At 42.1% G+C, this 22639-nt stretch overlaps 1 protein-coding gene across 3 annotated transcripts in view; it reads left to right on the forward strand.

Moving 5' to 3' along the window:
• The first annotated feature begins 5035 nt into the window (after nucleotides 1-5035).
• The window catches only part of GSDME (gasdermin E), a 29428-nt gene continuing 11824 nt past the window's right edge, over nucleotides 5036-22639 (forward strand). The window contains exons 1-8 of one of the 3 annotated variants that reach the window (XM_054191615.1): nucleotides 5036-5174; nucleotides 7417-7530; nucleotides 8309-8458; nucleotides 9431-9515; nucleotides 9946-10176; nucleotides 11329-11521; nucleotides 20995-21166; nucleotides 22183-22303. In XM_054191615.1, the coding sequence (XP_054047590.1) occupies nucleotides 9966-10176; nucleotides 11329-11521; nucleotides 20995-21166; nucleotides 22183-22303 (697 nt within the window). In that variant the 5' untranslated portion in view covers nucleotides 5036-5174; nucleotides 7417-7530; nucleotides 8309-8458; nucleotides 9431-9515; nucleotides 9946-9965. Of the gene's footprint in view, nucleotides 5199-7416; nucleotides 7531-8308; nucleotides 8459-9430; nucleotides 9516-9945; nucleotides 10177-11328; nucleotides 11522-20994; nucleotides 21167-22182; nucleotides 22304-22639 lie in introns of all 3 variants that reach the window. The other 2 variants (XM_054191614.1, XM_054191612.1) reach the window with 2 other exon arrangements.

Raw genomic sequence — 22639 nt, forward strand, 5'->3', positions numbered from 1 at the left:
TCACTGTAACTTTTAAGATTGTCTATAAATAACAATATGAACTGAGCTAATTTTAGCATCACATTTTTTATCAATCTGAAAATGTAACAGTAGAACAATCATGAGTGGAAGTACAATTTATTAAATCTCTGCATAATATGTAATCTTTTACCATCAGTTGTACCTAGCTGCCCATAGTACTAGGCACTCTACAACTAGACTTTAAATACTGCCACATGCTGTACGGTTATATTTTAAAGAACCCTGCTAGAGCGCTTACCGTCTGAAAGGTGTGTGTGTGCAGAGATACAAAGATGAAGGGCCTCATTTTTGTCGAGGCTCAGTGACAGGTATCCTCTGTTTGCAATGTTTTATTGAAAAAAAAAATCCTAATATTTATTAATACAGTTCGTTATTTGTATTTGTAGGTCCTGTTCCAACTGGCTGAGAAGCAAATATGTGAAAAAAGAGGAAAAATTAAGAAGCATAGGGAAAAAGCTTCATTTCAGTTTTAATTGCAGATACAGTTTTTAAACTTTTGTAGTTTAATGTGGAATAATATGCTTTTAAAATAACTGTTTATATAGGACCTACATAAATGTTTGGGGCTCCTACACAATAGTTTGATAACCACTCCTTTTGTCTAATTTAGAAGGAGGTCCTACTACTGAATAGCTTGAACAATATAGCAGCCAGATGGTTTATGATAAAAGATTAATGAGACCAGATGGTTCGTAATAAACTATTATGGAAAAAGACTTTTGAGACATGCAAGAAACGTTATCTATTCCTAAGTCTTCATTTATCATTATTGTAAAAGAAATAAAGTTCTGTGGCTGCCATCTAATATATGCTTTAAAGTTAGAAGCACTTAGTTCATGCAGCTTCATGCAAACTGTCCTCCATATTATTGTTAGAAACATCACTAGAAGACTCCTTGGGTAACCACAATCTATTAGACATGATTCTAGCCTTCCTTTTCTAACTATTTTCTTAAAATCATGGGAAAAATCATCAAATAATCACAAGGCTTTCATAGGTAGATCTTTAAAAAGTTACAGCTACCCTAAGCACTGTCATCGCAGGGATAAGAGAGCTTTTACGGTGGCAGAGGGGAGCCCTGTGCCACAACACGTGTGCTACAGAAAGGCAGATACAGCACCATTTTCCCCCATGCCAACATCAATACTTGAGTCATCAAGATCTGACTGAGTTACAGCAAACAGGCTTTACTGGGTTATACTGAACACATCTGCCACTTTCTGTGTCTCAACTCTCCAGTTGTCCCTTCAAGGGACCAAATGATTTACTAGTGACCTCTTTTTTCCTCATATATGTCCCTAAAGGTAGCAGAGCTGAAGCTGACAACAAACCAGCCTCTAAATAGGGGCCAAACTCATCTCATGGGCAAAATTTTCAGATGGTTTAAATATGCCACCTTCCCATCACCACCATTAAGAACCGAATGGACAGAAGCTGACACAAATGGGTAGGAAAATGCAGCAGAACAGCTTTCTGGCAGCTTTGCGCTCACGTGGTCCCTCCTGGCTCACTGCACCCTCCCACTGGTCTCCCCTGAGCAGGACACAGTCACTTGCTGTTGGCTAAGCCTGTCACTAGCTGCTGGCACTGTGGCAGGGCTGGTGGCAGCCCTACCAGCAGGAGAGCGAGAAAGCTGTTGTTTGCAACAGGAAATGTTTCGGAAGACTGAATTGTACAGGGGAAAACTACAGAGCATCCCACCAAAACAGGAGATGAATTTTAATGTGAAATACAAATGAGGCTGGTTAGCTGATTTGAAAGAAACAAACAAAAAAAGCCTCCTCAGATCTTTTATTCTTGCAAAAGGAAATGGGGGAAGAAAGAAGTTCATTCTTTCGCTGGTGATTTGGCTTATGTTGCTGGACACCTTTAAAAAGATTTGTTACCCCAAATATCCTTCTTTGCTAAATGGAAGCTCAAAATAGTTTCACACTTTATTTCCATTTCCTCCAGAGAACTGAAGCCAGCAGACCCTTCTCCAGCCAGTGTGAGGGTTTTAAAAAAGCCTAGCGTGCAGCAACAGAGAGCTTTGGACAACCTCTGACACATCAATATACAGGCTGAATTTCAGAAAGCGCTTTCTAGCCAGGCTGGATGCAGCCTGAAACACCTCACTGATGGCTACAAGGCATTATATACCATTAGTAGTGCTGTTAATACTGAGACCATGAAAGCATTTAGAAAAGTTTTTAAGATAGAGACCCAAAAATATAGCCATTTAAGAAACTCTCCTTTGCAGCCAATTTTGGACTTACATCCTAGTGTCAAGGCTTGAAAAAAATAAGGCCAGATTATGCCATCATAAAAAAAAAAATAATCTAATGCCAAACGCTTATAGGATGCAGAGACCTGTTCTGCACCTGGTAGGAATAACCATTCTGCAATGCTGACATCTTGTGGTGGTCTGCTGAATGATTTCTTATCTTCATATTACACCTGAGGAATTTCACACAGAGGTGAAATAGGAGCATACAACTATTGTGTTGGGTTTGTTCCTTTCAGGCTGCTATTTTTTTGTGTGTGTTATTACTCACCTATTATGTGTGTTACTTATTTTTTAAGTTCTGGCTCTGAAGTTCTCACGTTGACAGTCTCATTATTTAAATAAGGTAGCCAAATCTTGTGCTGTAACCAAAAGCAGCTTGTCCCAAAGGCAAAAGTTTCTGGTTTTCTCCTTCTGCTCTTTCCTGCAAGAGGAGCTTCTCCTGCAGGGGTAATGCAGAAGGATCTCCTAATGCAGAAGTGACACACTTCATGCTTCAGCTCAGGAGATGGAGCGCGTGGCAGACAGATCCCAATGCAGACCACACTCACGTGTATTTCTCTGATGCAATGTTCTCCCTGCTGGCATTCCAGTCGGTCATGAAGTAACTGTGTGCTGTGTTTTGACTGTGCAGTACACCTGAAGAGCATTTCCACAAAGACTGAAAGGGCAAGGTGGGTGTTCAGCCCTACACGTCTCCTGTTTGCAGCCAGTTTTTGTAACAGTCTTTGAAGCCTCAAATTGCTGCATATGCAAAAAACTGTTTGCTAATACCCAGACTTACATTTCTGGCTCTTCTAATTAAGGAGAAGCCTCCTATGCTGGCTTGTGTCTTTCAAGTGGATTGAAGATTAGTGCCCAAAAATTTTTCTTGAAAAGATGTAAATATCCCTGGGGTGGGCACCCCATATTTGGTGTACACGCAACTATCAGTAACGTCCTTAAACTGACTAGCAAGTGTCACTGTTTTTGTGTCCTTCCTCCCCAGCGAATATTTCCATGGTAATGTGGTTCAGCGCAACTTGCTGGCTTGATTTCTCAAAATGTGCTTCAGCAGACACTTGGCATTTGAAATGGATCACACGTTGACACTCCCTGGAAAAACACATGATGGTTGATGAAACGTGTGCTATTACTGGCCACTGTGGGAGTTTTATTACTGGAGCTAGCGATTCTGCAGCTTGGTGCTGATCCTAAAAAGAGATCTCCTGAGGATGTGTGGGTGCTCTTTCTCAGGATAAGGCTCTAAGAATGGAGCTTTGTATTTTTTTTATTAGTCCATAAAAAGTAAATTATCACAAATGCAGATACTTATTCAGTTCCATTCAGGCTATTTGTTCAAATTTCTGTAAGGATGTGCAACCCCAGAAGGCAAATCTATTTATCATTGATTCAGTAAGGATGTCACCTGGGAGAATCAGAAAGGGGTGATGGATTAAAACCTGATGAAATTATGTGGAAGTTTTGCATAATGTACGTAGGTAAAGAGAGTGGAATAAATGAATACTGCTTTAGCTGTATCATTAACTATTACCTCTCACCCAGGACTGTTCATTTAAGGTCATGCAGCTTTCAACTTCCTTTTGTTCCAAAGCCCAGGCGTTAAGACCAGATCACCCCTAAGATCTGGTGATGTGACACTTGTGACTATACCCGCAGCCTTGAATACTCTCCCTTTAAACCACATGGGAAGTACCTGGCCTGTGACACGGTTCACTTGAAAAAGATTTCTTTGATGTTTATCATCTTGAAAAACTACTCCTTGGGTTTCTGCAGACTGAACTGTTTCTCACCACATTGGTCCTTTGGTATCATAACCAACCCAGTTGTTTTGTTCTGGTGTCGCATTGTTTTCAAAGGGCTGAGATAATGGTAACAGCCCTCCATTACCTCATACTGCGGTTCATGAACCTGCCCCCGTGCTCCATGGACCTCATTTCTCATTTTCCGCAACGCTGCTGTTCAAGGTCCCTGGGCTGGGGACGGATCCTTGGCTTGGAAGCTCCCATTCGGACCACTGCGACTTTGCAAGGCCAACAGTGACAATCCAAAAGCTACCGACCTGCATCCAAAAATGCGGCAGGGCTGTTGCTTCCAGCAGATTTTGCCCGTAGGCCACTGACCCTCTGCATTTCTGTCCATGGGTGATCCGAGCCGGATTTGAGAGGGCGTCACAAAAATTTCCTTTTTAATCCTGTCACAAAATATCACCGTCAGGCAATAACCAGTAGGGAAAAGACGCTTCCCGTGCTATCTGACTGGACCGAATCATGCGAACCCAACCGTCCCAATCTCTGGCGGAGCTGGTGGAAGGATCAATCCCACCATCTCACCCCTTGCAGGGCCGCATCACCACCCAGGCCAGCCCCACAAGGAGACCTCCATGCCGGACAGCTGTCCCCAGCCCCGTGAGATGCCCACCATGTCCGGCAGCCCACACTGCTCACTCCCCGTGTGCAGCCACCTCATGGCGGGATTCTCCCAACCCCCCGGGGGAAGATGAGCCCAGCCCGGTGCAGGCAGGCAGGCAGGAGGGATGGCGAAGGAGGTAGAAATTGCCCATGGGTTCTTCGGGCGGATCACGGCAGGAGCCCGGCCCAGCTGCCATGCCCTCGGGCGGCGGCCGTGCGCGGCAACATGGCGCCGCCGCCTCCGCCCGCGCCCTGGGGCGCCGCTACCGCCGCCCTCCCCGCACGGCCCGGGCACCCGGGCGGGGCTTGCGCTCCCCTCGCCTCGCCATGGTGCCGGCAAGAACCCCTGTGCCCCTTCAGGGCTTTTCCCCGGCTCCTCGCTGAGCTTCGCCCTCGGTAACCTCGCCTCAGGGCGCGCCGCGGCTCGGCACGCCCCGCGGGCGGAGCTCGCCGCATCCTCGGGGATCGCCGGGAAAGCCGTGAGTAACGGGAGCGGGCCCGGGGTAAGCGGTGGGGGCCGGCCCTGCCCGCCTCCCCAGCGCCCGTTGAGGAGCCCCGGCCCCCGCCGTTCCTCCCTTCGCGGCGGGCTGACCCCCCCCGTCCCCCCGGCTGGCCGGGGCAGGCGGAGCGGGGCCCCGCCCGAGCTTGTCACCGCGCTGAGGAGGAGGCGCTGCGGCCGCCCGGCTGACTGCCGGAGCTCCGCTTTCCTTCCCTGCCTTGCCTGTGCTCGCCCTCCGCCTTCACGGCGGGGAGAACAAGGCTGAATGGCGGCAGCTTCAGGCGTGGCGGTTCTGAGAGGGCTCTGGGGGGCCGCAGCAGCGTGTGAGGGGGATCCCCGCCTCAGCGCGGGTCCGGGTGAGGTGGCATCTTTTGTCCGCCGAGGACAAGGGCAGCTTCTCTCCTCTCACACACCGGGCCCATACCCCATGTGTGCTGCTGCCGCTGCAGGCCCTGGCACCTCAGCTGCCCGCCCAGGGCAAGGGCGCCATGTCCCCGTTGGGTGCATCGAGCTGCTGTGGGTTTGTGTGGTGTCAGGTCTTTGGAGGCACATGCTGCAAAGCCCTCGAGGCACAAAAGAGGGCCACGTCCAGGGCTAATATTCATTGGGTGTGTTTTCAGGGACCACGTGCATTCAAGGACTGAAATTTGTTGTGTGAATCATAGAATGGTTTAGGTTGGAAAGGACCTTAAAGATTTATCTAGTTCCAACGCCCCTGCTGTGGGCAGGGACACCTCCCACCAGATCAGGTTGTTTAAAGCCCCATCCGACTTGTTCTTGAGCACTTCCAGCGATGGGGCATCCACAGCTTCTCTGGGCGACCTGTTCTAGTGCCTCACCACCCTCAGAGTAAAGGATTTCTTCCTGATGTCTAATCTAAATCTACTCTCTTTCAGTTTAAAACCATTACCCCTCGTCCCATCGCTCCACTCCCTGGTGGGGTCCCTCCCCATGTTTCCTGTAGGCCACCTTAAGGTACTGGAAGGCTGCTATAAGGTCTCCCTGGAGCCTTCTCTTCTCCAGGCTGAACAACCCCACCTCTCTCAGCCTGTCCTCACAGGAGAGGTGCTCCAGCCTTCTGATGATCTTTGTGGCCCTCCTCTGGACCCACTCCAACAGCATCCCTGCTAGACTTTGTGTATTAGCCTTTATGGCTGCTTCTTAATTTAAATTAGCTAGAAAGGAGGTGAAAATAACTATAAGGTTTTGTAATAAAATTCACATCCTACTTGTCATTGCTTTTGTGCTTTAGTTGCCTTTCGGCATAAACTCCGACTTCATTAGGATTCAAAGGCCGTTACCGCTGCTGCACAGCAGAGTTAATGCCTAACAGCTCCTCCGACACTGTGGCTCCTGCGTGGTCATCCCTGGCCTTCAGGGGTTGTATTTCCTCACAACTTGGATTGGCAAGGGATGTACTGACATTCGGCAATCCAGTTGTCACCCTCTTCCGAAATTCCCTGTGTGCTGCGCCCAGTGTGCTGGGTAATCTTGTATTAAATGGAAAAAAAAAAGCTTTTTTGTATTTTTTGTAAAGGTCAGTGTATGTGTATGCAGAATGCAAGAAATATCAGGCAACTCTTGAGAACTTTCTTTTTTGCTAACAAAGGTAAACACTGATTATTCATAAAATGTTTCTTTGTCTAATATCACACTATATTGATTTAGGGAGCTGTGATAAAGGAAAGAAGCAGGGTAAGATTTGTTTGCTTAAGTAAACAAGTTGCTGTAAATATCTTCGCTTGATCTCATTCTCCTCTTCATTGAATAATCCTCCCATAGCCCAGGTTCAGGCTATTTTTAAATTTCTCGCTAGGCAAGGAAGGTGGTGCTCCTTCCTTTTCTGTTTTCACGCCTAACTATCAATCTGCAGGAGTGAATTCACTCTGACAGGCTTTTCCTACCAGCTTTGATACCTTCCTTTTTAATTCTGCCAAACCAAGCACAGCTCTAACAAAATTTCCAGAGGAAGAAACTCCAAAGGCAGATTTTTCTTAATGCTGTGTCTGTAACCACTCCGTGTCCTTTCAGTCAGGATGCCGTCGATCCTGGTAGCTGTATTAACTCCCCGATGTTGGCTGAGGGCATATTCAGTTGCTCTGTGTCTTTGTTTTGTGTACTAGTGAAACAAGATATTTGTGTGCATTTTAGCATTTGTGTTAAAGGCACTATATCCAAAGAGACATAAACAGGAATTCGGAGAGAATATTCTTGCTTTGCAGGCACAGTTGCACCAGCAAATATGCTCCCTGCAAAGACGTTCCCAGCACAGCAAAGTGTGGGAGACGCTGACGTTGTCACTCTGAGGCTGAAGACAGTCCCATCTCTCCTGCCTGGTGAGTCTCAGCAGCCCTCATAAGCACTCTGCCACCTTTCCCAAATGTCCCAGTCTGACGCGTAGTGACTGGCAGTGAAGACAAACCACCACGAATCACAAGTTTTAGAGAATGGTGTTAATGGTTCTTCTCATGAGATTTAGTGAGTGTGTAACAATGCCAAATCATAGGAACTGTTTTGTTTTTTTTAATTTGTCTTACTGTAAGCTCCTCAGAAATTGTTCGGCCTTTTCCTTTTCTGAGACTGTGCCCGTGTGAGTTGGTTAGGTAGGAATGGGATCAGAATGAGTGAACAGTCATGGAAAGCACAGAAATGTTTGAAGAAGGTTATGCTGGGGAAGAGCAGCTAATGCAGGCGATGACAATTTTCTTGATGATCCCCTCTGTTACGAATCAGTCATCTAGTTGATTGTGAAATACGGAGTCATGCAAAAGGAGGCTCAGGGAAAAAGAAAACTATTTTTTTTGGGCTGTTGGGGGTTTGGTTTGTTTGTTTTGGATTTTTTTTTCTGCTGCAGTGGAGCTGTATTGCTTATTCTATTAACATTTTCTCACTGAGATTAAAACCAGGGAAATTAAGGAGGAGAAATTTAAGAATGCAAAAAACCAATCTCAGTTGAGAGTTTAGGAAAAGGTCAGAGAACAAGAAAGTCAGTGGAAGTATTCCCAGTGCACATAGCTGCGGGTTTGTTGCAGCCACAATTACAACGAAAGTCCCAGAAGACTCTTCAGTAAAATGTTACAAAACTTTGACATTGTTCAAATCCTTTCCATGCAGGTGTTGTTGAGAAATACCCTTTACTTGCTTACATAGAGAACTAAGAGGAGGCCATAGGGATTTCATGAGAAGGTAGATACCTCAACATGAATTGGTAAATATTGTGTGAAACACTATCTGAAATGGGATTTGAGAAAAGCTAATGGAAAGGTAAGTTCCCATCTGCAAAAAGGCTTTTTTTTTCTTTTTCCTCTGTCCTCCAACTGATACTAAAACATGGAGCCTATAGTCCAGCCACTAATACCTTTATTCAGTTTTCCCTTTTCTCTATAATCCTGTGTGCCCGCTGCAATATCAGTTTTTGTTTGAAGTCTGTTCTAACTTATTCTGGCCTGTATTTGTAAATGACAAATCTAACATCTCTGCAGAGCAGGACAGGTAATTAACCATGAGCACGTGGATACCCAGATAAGATATCTTATGGTCTTAGCTGAACTTTCCAGTCTTTGTCAGCTGGAGGATTCAAAGGAATGCTGCTAACTTAAAAAAAAAACAAAAAAACCAAAAAACTGATTTAATTCTGGAAATACCATTAGATCAAATAACACAGAGGTGAAAAAATATAAAAGATTAGATTTTTTTTTAAAAGATAAAAAATTAGTTTATTAGAATTGTGTGTTTAGCACTTGTGAATTGTCATTTTTACCATTTATCCTGTGAGTTTAGCCACTTCTCCCTTATCGGAAGAGTTCCTTGTAAATACAGCAAAATGCATTGCTTTGCATAAGGAAACCTTGCACGATAAGAGTTGCCAATATTTTTTAATTTAAGACATTTAAAAGCTAGAATAACGTATTTAGCTGTTTAGCAGATATGAGTAACAGTTGCAAAAAACATATGTTCAATTTAGCTGTACTTATGCTAATGGAAAATAGAAAATTGGAAAACATTGAAGGTAAAAAGGTTCAGAAAGAAAAAAAAATAAAAATTAATTGAGTCTTTTCCAGGGGTGTAGTTCAGAAACAAAACTTAGTCACAAAGATGCCAGCACAAATATTTGTTGCTTTTTATAGGATAATTTTTATTACCCCTATATGTGTTTACTCACTATTAAAAAGATCAAGATAATTTGTGTGAATAATACCCAATTACCTTATATGGAGTAAGATAATTTCATGTTAGGTAATAAAAGGAGGACTCTGCTCTCCTCATCCCCGCCAGTCTCTGCGGGGTGCTCATTAGTAGATGCTTTTTCTGAGAATTTCAGGTAAGCTTTGGAATTTTTTTCCTCCCTAGCAGATTAATTACCTGTGAGTGCTCCTTGAAGGAACTTTTCAGCTGCAGATCAGAATATTTATTTTCTTTCTTTGCTATCTGCACGATCATAAATTTCATGCGTTATTATTGTAATGTTTAAGCCTTGCATATCGTGTTTGCAGTGCATTGTTCTTTGCTTATTCACTGTTGCTTATTTAAAATTTTAACTATAATTCTTTCATCTGTTACTGTGAAAACCATTTTACTTTGGGATAAGTGGTTTGAGCTGTCATGGTTCCCAGCTCAGAGTGGAGAAGATGGGGGTAGAACACTAGCTGTTCCTGCATTAATACCAATACTGTGAATAACTTTTTAGAGAGACAATGTAAATATTTATACTTTCCAACTGTAGTTGTTGAAAAACCCGTGTATTCTTTCAGGCTTTAATTGATTGCCCAAGATGTTTGCAAAAGCAACAAAGAATTTTGTGAGAGAAACTGACAGTGGAGGTGACTTGATCCCCGTCTCCCACTTGAGCGCCTCAGACAAGCTGCAGCTTCTGAGCTTAGTTACAAAGAGGAAAAAATTCTGGTGCTGGCAGAAGCCTAAGTATCATTTCTTGACAGTCACCCTGAGTGATGTGCTTACTGAAGACAAACCGATAAAACCAGGTAAAGCCGTACTGGGGCAGCGCTATTATTGCAGATAAAGAGAATGCAAAGCCTTGTCTTGTTTGTTGTTATTCTCAATTGTGTTACTAGAGGGCTCCTTTCAGAGGAACGCTCTGAAGTATTCTCTGTCTGTGGAAATAAGATGACTAGATCTTTTCCAACTTGACTATTCATGTAACTAAAACCAGTAGTAATAAATGTTTGTTTAAAAAAAAAAACAACAGTTTTACCTAGATAGACTACTGAAATTTAGTGCTGAAGGTTGTTAAGCTGTACAGTCCTACTGTCTAGTAACAGTGCTGTCTGCAGCTGTGCAGCTGTATTCCCCTAGAATAATTTGGGGGAATTTCTATATGTGACAGTAGCATGGAACTATACTGTGCTCCAGGTCAAAAAGCACTGGATAAACAGTGTCCCGTTGGTGACAGTAGCCCAGGGAATGTTTGCACAGGCAAGGCCAAGCAAGTTTTATAACTGCTTCCTTTCTTCTTGCACAGACTGTTAAAAATGTTGACCCTTGTACTTATTTCTTCATCCAACTGCAGCAGTCCTAACTAGGTTTTAAGATTAATGATCTGAAATCCCATATTTCTGGACATGTCACAATTCCATGCAGGAAAATAAATAAGCCCCTAAGTTTAGATTTTAGTTGTAGCTGGCTTGGAAGATTAGCTGATTCTGAGACAGTTCTTTGGTTTATAGGTGTATAAGATTCAGAGTTGGTTTAATACAATTAGATGCTTGCATTGGTTTTCAATGAGCTTTGGGACAGGCCTGTAATGAGATATGTCAAGATAATGGCAAAATATTAACTCTGTTGTACAAGCAGGTCTGCTTTTTAGTTTTTCCTTGTTGCTGAAATAAGTTTCAATCATTCTTTGTAAATCTTCCGTAGCACTTGAGCTCAGCATTTCAATCACCTTGTTTTCCTAAAATGGCAAAATGTAAAAGATAGTGGAGCAAAGATGATGAAAATATGAAGGAAGCAGAAGTAAGAGTTGCAGAGCTGTAAATTTCATTATTTACCTGCTCAGTACTGTTCCGTGCCTTCACTAACGTCACATTTTCTGTGAGTTTCTAGTTTTCCAATCATTTCAGGACTGTTTCAGCACTTCTGTTCACAGGTAGAAATTACTTTTATTGCTTTCCTAGTAATTGTGGAGTCTGACTTTGCAAAATATATGGGGAAGTTTGGAGATCTTGTTCAAGGAAGTATTGGAACTTCGTTTGGGAACATCAGCCTGGGAGCTGGAGGGAAGAGCTATGTGGAAAACCAGTCCTCATTTGGAAACCTGAGGAAGCAGGAGATTGACTTGCAGCAGCTTATGAAAGATGTCAAGGACAGGTATGTTTTTAATGTGGGCATTGTGATGGCCTGGAAAGATTACTGAGCCGCAAAGACTTGGTCCGGCTGTGGTCACTGAACGATTATGTCTGTAGTGTTGCCATAGTTTGAGAATTATTTTTATTGTAAGCTCTCATTTTCAGGTGATAAATCATATATACCAAAATCAAAATTTCCAGATTTTGAGAGCTTGATGGTCGAACCTTTCCTTTTTCATTTTAAGAATATCTCTCTGCAATTTCGTCTTATGTATTTGCATGAATTACCATATGAAACAAAGGTCAAATCCTTTTTTGGGGGACTGTACTTAGGTGACAGTCTGCAAAAAAAGAAAGGATTGGTTTCTCTGTCTTACTGAGGCAAATGCTATGGAAACTGAATTCAAAATTACCATGCTTTATAATTTTTCGTGTGTGTGAGCAACTGTGCTAGAAAACGGGATTATTTGAAATTGAAGGAGTAGTAAAGGTGAGCGAGCATGGTCAGTGGTTGTTCTAGTAGTTGAACAAAATATATTTTATAGATCTGCTGCTCACTGTTACACATCTTAGTAATTGAGGGGAAAACCCCCAGATTTTCTGAACTATAATCTTAATTTTACAAGATATGCAACACTTCCTGTCCTACTCTGAAATGGGATTGATTTAATGTTGCAATAAGACAGTCATGGACCAAAGCCTACTTGGCAGCCAGCTGACAAGTCAGGGGTCTACTCTGTACTGCAGGTCCTGACTCGTGGGAATGAGGGGGGTTCGTTTGTGACAGCGCTGTACCCTAGATCTGTAGGAGGTGGTGTAATACATTGTAATAGCCTTTGCTGATGCTCTGAAGATAAAGGTGATAGGTTTTTGTTATCAGTACAAAATTTGTCAGAAGCAGTGTAAATTTTCTTTAGATACACCGATGTTCTAGAAATAGTCAAATCTCCATTTTCACAGGCACAAATGGCTGCTGGTTTTATCGTGAGCATTCACAAATCAACAGACTTATTCCAATAAAACCCCTTGCTATCCTTGTACTTAAATGCCTTATTAAAAGCAGCAAATATTGGAATAAACGTGTGTACCAGGCCTGTAAAATTAGTATGCATGTAGTATCAGAAAAATAATATCAGTCAAGATTTAGAATCTTGTTTCTAACACCAGGTATGAGTGCTCTAGAAAACCAAACACGAGTAACTTCTGTTTAGATCAGTAAGCTTTTACTTAGTTTTCTACAGTAAGTTGACTAGTTGGTTCAAACAAATAATCCTCCCATAGCAAATCAAATTTACTTCAGCACAGGTTATAATCCTGAATGTAACTAAATGCTTACAAATATATTATCTTCTTTTGAGTGTGGGAAATCAGTAGCTCTACATTGATCTGAATAGAACTGTAAATGAGGTTAATGTGTGTCCCCTTTTATACAAGGAGTTAGTTCTTAGATGCTCATAGCTTATTAAGGTTTATGATGCAAAGTGTAGAATTGATATCCAGTCCGTCTGGCTTCTGCCAGGTCACTGAAAATGATGAGGATAGCAGAATTTTTAATTTTGTTTTTTTCTTCAGCATAATGCAGAGGCTCGCTGGAAATTGTGGCAATGCTTTATAAATGAAATTCCAGTTACTCATTCATAAATATTCTATGATTTATGATGGATTGTGTCCAAGCTTCTAGCGTTTGTCTCATTCATGGAGTGTGGAATTCAGGAATTCAGCATTTGGGAGTGCTGGTGCCTACAAATTAGTGATTTTTGGATGCAAAGCTTTGTGGTATTAAGAGGTGATAAGAGGATGTTTACCCCTCAGTCCTTGTGAGGTGAAATTCAGCTAAGTGTTCTTGATTTCATCTAATGACATACATTGCTTGTGCTTCTTTGATCAAGTATTGCTTCATTTATTATTTCTACATATATAGCCTAATTAAGTTCCATTTTAAAATGTTGTTCTTGTATTAGGGTGTTTAAGTCACAGTTGCAGATAAATAGCAGAAAACTCTAAAAAAAAAAAGTCAAAGCTGATATGCCTTGTGAACTAAGTCATGTGAGTCTTCAAGGTTCTGCAAGCTGGAGTTGCTGAGTGGCAGCAAATCGGTTTCCTGTCACTTCTTATGTGAACCTTCTGAAGGAGAAGCCTACTGATCTTTTAATTAGATTCCAGATACCACACTGGCTCTCCTTTTCTGAAAAAGGATGACAGCTGAAGGATGCGGGGTGAGATCCTTCCTGATTTGCAGAAGGAATGACATTGAAAATGCAGAACACACTTATTAACATAATGTGCAATATAAAAATCAAATTAAATGGTACTTTTAGGTATATAAACTCAGCATATTTTATTTTACTTTATTCTTGCTTTTCGTGTTGCATTGCGCTTGCCAATTCACAGAGTACTGAAACGTACTGATTTCAGGTCAGTCTCCTGTGCCTTTAACTCGGTGAGATTGCTGTGGATTTAAGAGTATATTCCATCTTTGATTTTAAGGCTTTCAGTACCGTCTGCCATAAGATCCTCATAGGGAAGCTGATGAAGTATGGGCTGGATGAGCAGACAGTGAGGTGGATTGAAAACTGGCTGAATGGCTGGGCCCCGGGGGTATTGATCAGTGGTGCAAAGTCTTGTTGGAGGCCAGTGACTAATGGTGTTCCACAGGGGACAATACTGGGTCCAGTCGTGTTTAACATCTTCATTAGTCATCTGGGTGATGGGGTTGATGAGCCTACCCTCAGCAAGTTTTTTGATGACACAAAACTGGGAGGAGTGGCTGGTACACCCAGAAGGTTGTGCTGCCATCCAGAGGGGCCTTCAACAGGCTGGGCTGGTGGGAATCTCAACAAAGGGAAGTGGAAAGTTCTGCAAGTGGAGCAACTTCAGGTACATGCGGGGGGCTGACTGGCTGGAAAGCAGCTTTGCAGAAAAGGACCTGGGTGTCCTGGTGGACACCAAGTTGGACATGAGCCAGCAATGTGCCCTTGCTGCAAAGAAGGCCAATAGTGTCCTGGACTGCATGAGGAGGAGTGTGCTGGCAGGTTGGGGGACATGATCCTTTCCCCCTACTCAGCACTGGTGAGGCCACACCTGGGGTACTGTGTCCAGTTCTGGGCTCCCCAGTTACAAGGGAGAGATGGACATACTGGAAAGAGTCCATTGAAGGGCCATGTAGATAATGAAGCAACTGGAGCACCTCGCATTTGAGGAAAGGCTGAGGGAGCTGGGACTGCTCAGCCTGAGGAGAGAAGGCTCAGGGGGAATCTTATTAGTGTATATAAATACCTGAAGGACGTATGCAAAGAGGGGTGAGCCAGGCTCTTTTCAGTGGTGCTCAGTGACAGAACAGGAAGCAATGGGCACAAACTGAAACACGGGAAGCTCTTTCTGAACATCGGGTAACACTTTTTCACTGTGAGGGTGACTGAGGACTGGCACAGGTTGCCCAGAGAGGTTGTGTAGTCTCCCTCCTTGGAGACATGATCCTAGGCGACCTGTTCTAGGTGGCCCTGCTTGAGCAGGAGGGTTGGACCAGATGACCTTCCAATCTCAACTGTTCTGTATTCTCTCCTCCAGTGAAAAGGATTATGAGGAGGTTTATAATCTCTAGTTCTCGTGGATTAACAAATTAACTTGTTTGTTTTTACTATTTCAATAAGTTGCGTTAGGTGAATGAAATAGAAGTTCTGAGAGGACAGTGACAGCAGAGAGAAAGAAATAGGACCAAGTGGCATCAGTCAGTCAGTCCCCATCAGCTGCAGAAAGGTTTGCCTGTCACACTTCCATCATTTAATGTAAATGATTCCAACTCTGTGATTAGCATATTAGAAAAACAGAGTAAGTGTTATTAGTGGTTTACTCTAGCATGATTGAAAGATATTTTTACATTATTGCATATTGCACTTTAATATGCACCTTCATTGATTCAGTTATTGTCCCCACCGAGACAAAAATAGGTGCCTATTCCTAATCAGAGTACAGTGGAAATTCAACCCATTTTGTTATTCTTTACAACTCCTTGAGCATTTATGTGTATGATGAGAAAACCATTCAGTTTTCTACCAAAGGTGCTACATGGGTTAATACGAAGTCACAGAATGTTATGAGACAGGATTGAATAAAATCAATTGTGTGTGTCTGGGATTTAAAAAGTAAGAAGGATGCTGAATAGAAAGCAGAGGAACTACCTGTCACTTGCATTCTCAAAAGTCCTTGGCATTCTTTGAGAAGATGTTCTATGAAGTAATTGTCAGGGTATTCTGTAGGGAAAATTGTGCAATGTTATCAATAAGCTGACTATAGCAGATACTGTATTCCAGTATGACTGTAAGAAGCAGGTCAGAGAAGTTATATTTGAACTGGATTAACAAAAGAAATATTATACATCTGTGCTTGGCAGAAAGTGTCAGAGTGATGTCCGGTGGGTTTTACTCCATGGCGCTCTCTCTAGAGGTCTCTATTAGGGAAGGAACAAAACTGGGTGAAGGCCCTCACTGTGCACCAAGCAGTGTTTTTATGTAAGACATCAGACTATTAAGCATTATAAATGAAGTGGAGGAGACTGAACAAGCTGGTGAATTATGGCTGAGCAGTGAGAGATGTTATGAAGTTAGTCATGTGGATGTTATGGAAAAAGTTGCACTTGGGCGAGGCTGTGAGAGTGGGCCGCGCATGTCTCTGCAGCTGGGGGAGGAGGTGTGTTGAGGTGATGTTGCTCAGTGCAGTACTGAAAAGGTTTTTCACTAGTGGCTAGTTTGGACTAGTGAAATTTTGCGCAGGCAGGCCACTGGCTGCTGACTTCAATGTGAGGATGGTGAGTACTCACAGCAGTAACCATTCTTTTTGGTATTCATAGTAAATTGGCAAGCACCTTGCTTTGAGGATTTGTGGGCTGGGTTACTGAGAAAACTAGACAGGATTTGATAGAAAAATGGTTCTATCCCTCCTCCTTGGTGAATGGTCGGGTCAGGAATTCTGTACCTGAAGGAAAGACACTCAGTCTCAGCTGTGGGCTTTAAAGCAGGCTGCTGCTCTCTCCTTTAACTGTGAGAGCCTGCTCTATTGACAGGTGGTGTCTGTTTTCTCTTGCCTTCCATTGGTCTCTGCCTTTCTTTCTCCCTTCTTTTCTGCTTCCAGTTTGCAGCAAATTGCCTTTGTGCCTCTCTGTTCTCCACCGCTTTCCTCATGCAAGAAGAAGAAGGTTGAATAAATGTGAGGGAAGCCTTTGCGTTACAGGACAGTGAAAGTGTTTAATCCAATTTAATGCGGAGAGAGTGAAACCAGAACTCAAGATTGTTTTCTGTTCATATTTGACCTGTAGAGCTTCCAGCATAGTAAATCATTGACCTCAGGAAGGTTATTTAAGCAGAACAAACAATCAAACAAAACCCCATAATCCTTATCCTTTAAATGATCTTTATTTATACAGGCTCATACCCTGTGGTGGATAATGGGACTTAGCAAGCCAACATCTCATTGTATTTTATATAGTGTTACTTCTGAGTACTTCAGCTCAGATTCTCAAGGTGGGAAGGAGTACTGTGATGTAGTACAGGTCACACAAGATTGCTGAGGGCTCCTGTACAATAGATGGTGAAAGAGATGGTAAGAGTGATGGTTGTAGAACGAAAATAAAAGCTCTGGAATGTGACCTGTAAAATCCTAAAAAAACAAACCAAACCAAAAAAACAAAAAAAAAAACCAAACAAAAAAACCCCAAAACCTAAAAACCAGAATCCTAAAAAATAATTAAAAAAATACAGTTCAGTTCATGTACCTGCATACATTCTCAGGGATTTAACTCTTGTTCAGATATGTTCTTGATATTCCGAGTGTTATGCTAGCAAATGCTCTTCCAAAAATACAGTCATAGATTCAGCAGCCACTGCCCTGCAGTACTTTAAGCCCTGCTCTGATTGTCAGACTTTAACCCTATTGCATTTTGCTCTTGATATAGCTATGTCAATGATAATTTAAATAAGCTGGCTATTTGCTTTACCTCATGTTGTCTCCTATTTGAATCACTGAGAAGAGCAGAATGTTTTGCCTTCCACAGGCTGTGCCCCATCGATAACCTGTTATGTGCCCTCATACAACCCTAAGTTCAGTGCCAGAGGTCTAGAGGAGAGGATTCAACTGTGCTGTCCCAAAAGAAATTTGTAGCTGTTGGTAAGGGTATGTGTTCTAAAGCTGTGAATCTGGTGGGGTTCACTCCCTAAACTTTGTGAGAAAAGAAGAGCATTTCTGCAAGCCTTACAGTTGAACACATCCCATCGAAGTCACTTGAGTCTTTAGGCTGAGGCTGTGGCCGTGTCTCTGCCACACACTGCAGCTCAATGCACAGGACCCCAAGTTGGCTCCGAGGCGCAGTGCCAGCGGGAGTGCTGCATCAGGGACTGAAGCAGGTGGCTCTATGCCCCTGTGGTGTTAGTGTCGCTGCGTGGGCTCCAGTGCTGCAGCAGCTCATCCAACGCTGCCTCAGAAATTTCTTCACCGTGCCTCTTTGCAAGTTCACCTATGTCTTCTCACTCTTCCGCTCTGCCAGTCTGCTGTTAGTTCTATATCTGAACCTCAAAGCCAGGAGCGTGAGGGGATCCGAGCCAGTCCCGCCTTGGGCAGAATACTGTAGAAGTAGATGGAAGAAAAAGCCTCTTTAAGTATTTTGGTCATTCATTTGTACATAGTTAAATCATATTCTTTATGCTTCTTACGCTAATGCTTGTTCCGAATCTCTGTTTAATCTGTTTTTTTCTGCCTTTGGTTATTTTGTTTCTTTTGCTCTAATTTAAGGGGATATCCAGTGAATTTGTCATCCTCTAAAGCAGGCAAAAAATACATCATATGAAAGCAAATGACAGATTGCTTTTGTGCTTCTTCATTGTATTTTTTCCCCTGTGGCTCCTTAGGTCGAATGTTAAAATTGCAAGTTCTTAGCACATTAATTTGTATTTTTCAAGATGCTTAGCACACCTCTTCAGAATCATAAATAATTATTGTGAAGTATGTGATCGGCTTGATGGTCTGTTATTGTGATAACTAATAGCTGTGGTTTGGCAGACACTTCTGAAAGCAGCGGTATTTGTGATTGCTTGACATTTCTTCAATTTTTGCTTAATCCAAAGATTCATTGTATTCTAAGCATAAAGCATGGCTTTGCACCAAAAAAAAAAAAAGTTATATTAATAATCTCAGGAATGTTTGGGGGTGCTTTTCTAGTGGCTGCTGCATTGCTTCAGAGTTATTTTCTTTCCCTTGTTTAAACAATCAACTTTAAGGTTTTCAGACAGTTCATTCCAGCTGATTGAACTTTCATATAAGCATGTAACTCTCCAAAGATCAAAAATTGCCTCAGGATATTTTTAATTTAATAAAGAGCCAAGCTGACTTCAGACTTATACAGACTGCATAAATCCAAAACTCCGGAATCTAATAAATCTAAAACTTTTTAATTAAAAGTGGAGATATCTCGATTTAAATAAAGCGGAGTCAGACATGTCTTTCTGTCATATTTTTGGGGAATTGCCATTTAGCCCCATGAATAGCCATTTCCAGTAAAAGGGAGGAAAGACTGAATAACTTGAGCTAGGGATAGCAATCTTTTAATCTTCCAGCTGTCTTGCTAGAGTTATCTGTTCATAGAAAATACGACACCTCATCTGAGGACCTCCAATGAGTATTTTGCAAAAGTATATAATTGACACATTATAATCAATTAAATGCAGTTAAGAAGTTGCTTTAACCGTTACCAGAAAGTCTATTAACACCCCATAAGACAAGGTAGTGAATTTTGTCATCTTTTCTTAGAAAATAATCCTCTCTTATTGTTTCTGGGAGTTCACTTTCTTTCTTCTGCTCATTCTAAGAAGAACATAACTTTAGAAATATCTTCAGCAGTATTTAAACGCACGCTGAGTTACATTGTGGAGTAGGGATGACTTGTTAAGTTGGAGGCATGGGCTAGAGATTAGAGGTCAGTTAATTTTTCTTTTGCCTGTGACAGTCCTGGTCATTAATTGTGAATTGTGAGGTTATACTGATGGATAACACAGGAGTTTATAGCAGGTGCGGTTTTTTTTCAGTAATCTTCTCCAGTCCCAAAATCCATTAAATCATTTCTGTGTTTTCACGTCCAGCCCTTTGAAGTACGTGGCTAGTGCTGATCCCACTCAGCCAGTTCAGAGTTTAAGGGGACACTGAAACAGATCCATAGCGAGCTGTGAGGGTTGGTATTGAGTTGTCACTCTCTCAGTGTGCTGTTCATCCCTCAAGGAGAAATTCTGGTTACTCAGAGATTGACAGCAGCATGTCAGGGCACTCCTTTGCCTGCACATGGGCCTTCAGAGGCCAAACCTGCATTCCTAGTGGTGGTCACCTCACGCTGTCCTAGTCCAAGGTGAGTCTGAACATCAGGACTTGGGTGCAAAGGATCCCATGTCACCTCCCCTGTTGAGAAGCACCTGATGGCACACCTGTGGCAGGTAGAAGGATGTACAAAGACAGGGGTGACAGGACATTTATCTCCTTCAGAGATAAATGAGACTGAGTTTGGCCAGAAAGCGGAGGAGGGGAAACTAAGTCCAGGAGCCATGAACAGCTGGTGTCATCTGAGGGCAGAAAATAGCAGAGAAATCACACGAAGTGGGGCTTGTGAGCTGGCTGGCTGTAGGGCAAAGCTGAGCTGAATAAGAAGGGGGAAGAAGTGGAACTTGATCTGGTCAGGTAAGAGAGAGAAAACCAAGAACTATTGTAAGGAAGAGTGGGGCTGGATTATAAAGAAACTAAGCAGACTGGAAGATTGCTTCCTATATATTTCCTAACTTCCAGTAGCTTGACTGCAACTTCACTCTTTCTAAGCAGAGCTTTGTGATGTGTGGAGACTGCTATTGTATTATATGCTTATTATGTATTATGCTATTATAGGTATTTTTATTGCGCGTGTGCATGCATAATATATGCAGGGAGTTCCTAATAAGGACCATGAGCACAGGTCTTTTGTTTGTACTCCCTGGGAACTTGTCTGGTTGAAATGATTCTTTTGGGTGAAGACTGCAAGATGTGACCCATTGACTTACTGACACTTTGTGCTAACGTGAGACTCCGAAGAGTTGGCCGGCATTCCCTGCCATGGCTATGTTAATGTCAGTGTGAGTTCACGATAGAGGATTCAGTCCAGCGTCCACGAGCCTGGCTGGTTGTTTTCATATTATGCTGGAAGCTGAAAGTTGTCTTTAGTTCCCCCTTGCTTTTCTTGCTTAGAAAGTAGCCAGACAGCTGCCATTTTTGCTTAGAGTAAGGAATCAAGAATTCAATACATGTGTTGGGGCTTACTGTGGAATACAGATATTTACTGCTACCAAATAACAAAAGAGGACATAGTAATTTTGAGGAGACTGCTCATACAGAAACCATTGTTATTTTTACAATAAAAGCATCTTCAAGCAATTAAGAAAATGTTTTTTCTCAATTCTAGCATTTATGTTGTTAATGGCTTCTTTTCTTTTTTAGAACAATAAATCTAAACAGTAGTTTACTGCAGCAAGTAATAGAAAGAAAACATGAAGTGCTGTGCATCTTGAGAGAAAAGATAATAACAACTCAGAAGTGTACGATATCTGAACATATCCAGATAGAAGAAAAAATCAGCAGTGTGATTGGATGTGGTAGAAAAACAGTAAAGGTAAAACTTATTAAAGACCTGTAAGGAGTAGAACATTTGCAGATTATCTGAGAAGAAATTATGATTTCTCCAAATTGACTTCAGAGTATTTTTCATGTGTCCTTAACACATTGAACTCTCTTCCCTAACATATTAAACTCGCTGTACTGCTTAGTTGTGAAATTTCAGAAAGGTAAAATGTTTTTTCCGTTGCCTCACTGGCAAAAGATGCCATTTTTTTAATGTGAGCCTGGAACATGGTTTCTATCAATACTGTCAAGTTGTGATTCAGTTTTTATGTAGAATCCTTCCTACAACAGAACATAAAACAAACACATAACAATTCAGTGAAAGTTGAAGAGCAAAAAGCATCACTGAAGCAAATTTATTTGAAAAGCCAAGTAATCATTCATCAAAAATGTTTGCAGTGTCTACTAAGTTTTAATATTTATTGAGAAGCTCTTTGTTTTCAGTTGTGGGAGTAGCGATGAACGGCATTATGAGTCTATCTGAAAAATTGCCTATGAATTGAGAAAGAATTGCCAAAGTCAAAACATATGCTTGTTCATTGTAAGGTTTTTTTTGTAAAGCTGCAGATGAATCATTTCTGTCTACAGAGTCCCTCTAGTAGCAGAAATCTGAGAGTTGCAGTTCAACAGCCCTCTGTGCAAGTGCCACCTTCCTGGTACCAGTCTCCAGATGGGCAAAAGGGGAGTTAGGATAGAAGAGGACAGGGTAGGATAAGTGAGTGCCTGTTTCCTGGTGACACGGTGTTTCATGTGTGGCAAAAGCTACACCTGGAGCTCTACTTTGTACTAGGACAGGGCAGCTAAGAGTTGAGAGCTGCTCTTGGCATTGTGCTTCTGCCTTGCTACTCATCTAGTTCCTTTCATAGATGTCAAATGTAATGTGCTTTAGTTAGACATCATGGAGAATAAAACCCATTATTTCTCTGTATTTTTTCCCCCTTAATTAATTCTGTGTTTAGGCTATACCATAGCTGAATCAGATAAACGGTGAATAAATCTGTCCTCTAGGTTTCAGTGGGTGAAAGTGGAAGTATGATGAAGGATTCTAGTGTGATTCTTGAAATTCCTCCTGCAACCACTATTGCCTACAGTGTAATTGAACTGTTTATAAAGAACAGTGGCCAGTTTGGTAAGTATAAAACTCATTTTCTGTGGCACGCAATTCATCTGTGGACAGAGCTGCCTGTTGAACAATGATATTTGCATTTCTCTGTATATGAAGGTGATGATGTTGTATGGTCTCCATTGCCTTGATAGTTATTTGTGCTGTGAAATGCTGCTCTTCTGATTTAGTAGTGCTTTTTCAGTTGTTTGAATAACTCATGAACTTAGAATAACTTAGGTTTCAGGGGACTGCAGGAGGTCTTCTAGCTCAAGCCCCTGCTCAAGGCATGGCCAAGTTTGATCTAAGTTCAGAGGTAGATCAGATTGCTCGTATCGTCATCTACTCAAGTTTTCATTGTCT

This window comes from Rissa tridactyla, chromosome 2 (genome assembly GCF_028500815.1).
Source record: "Rissa tridactyla isolate bRisTri1 chromosome 2, bRisTri1.patW.cur.20221130, whole genome shotgun sequence".
In the NCBI taxonomy this organism is placed as follows: Eukaryota; Metazoa; Chordata; class Aves; order Charadriiformes; family Laridae; genus Rissa; species Rissa tridactyla.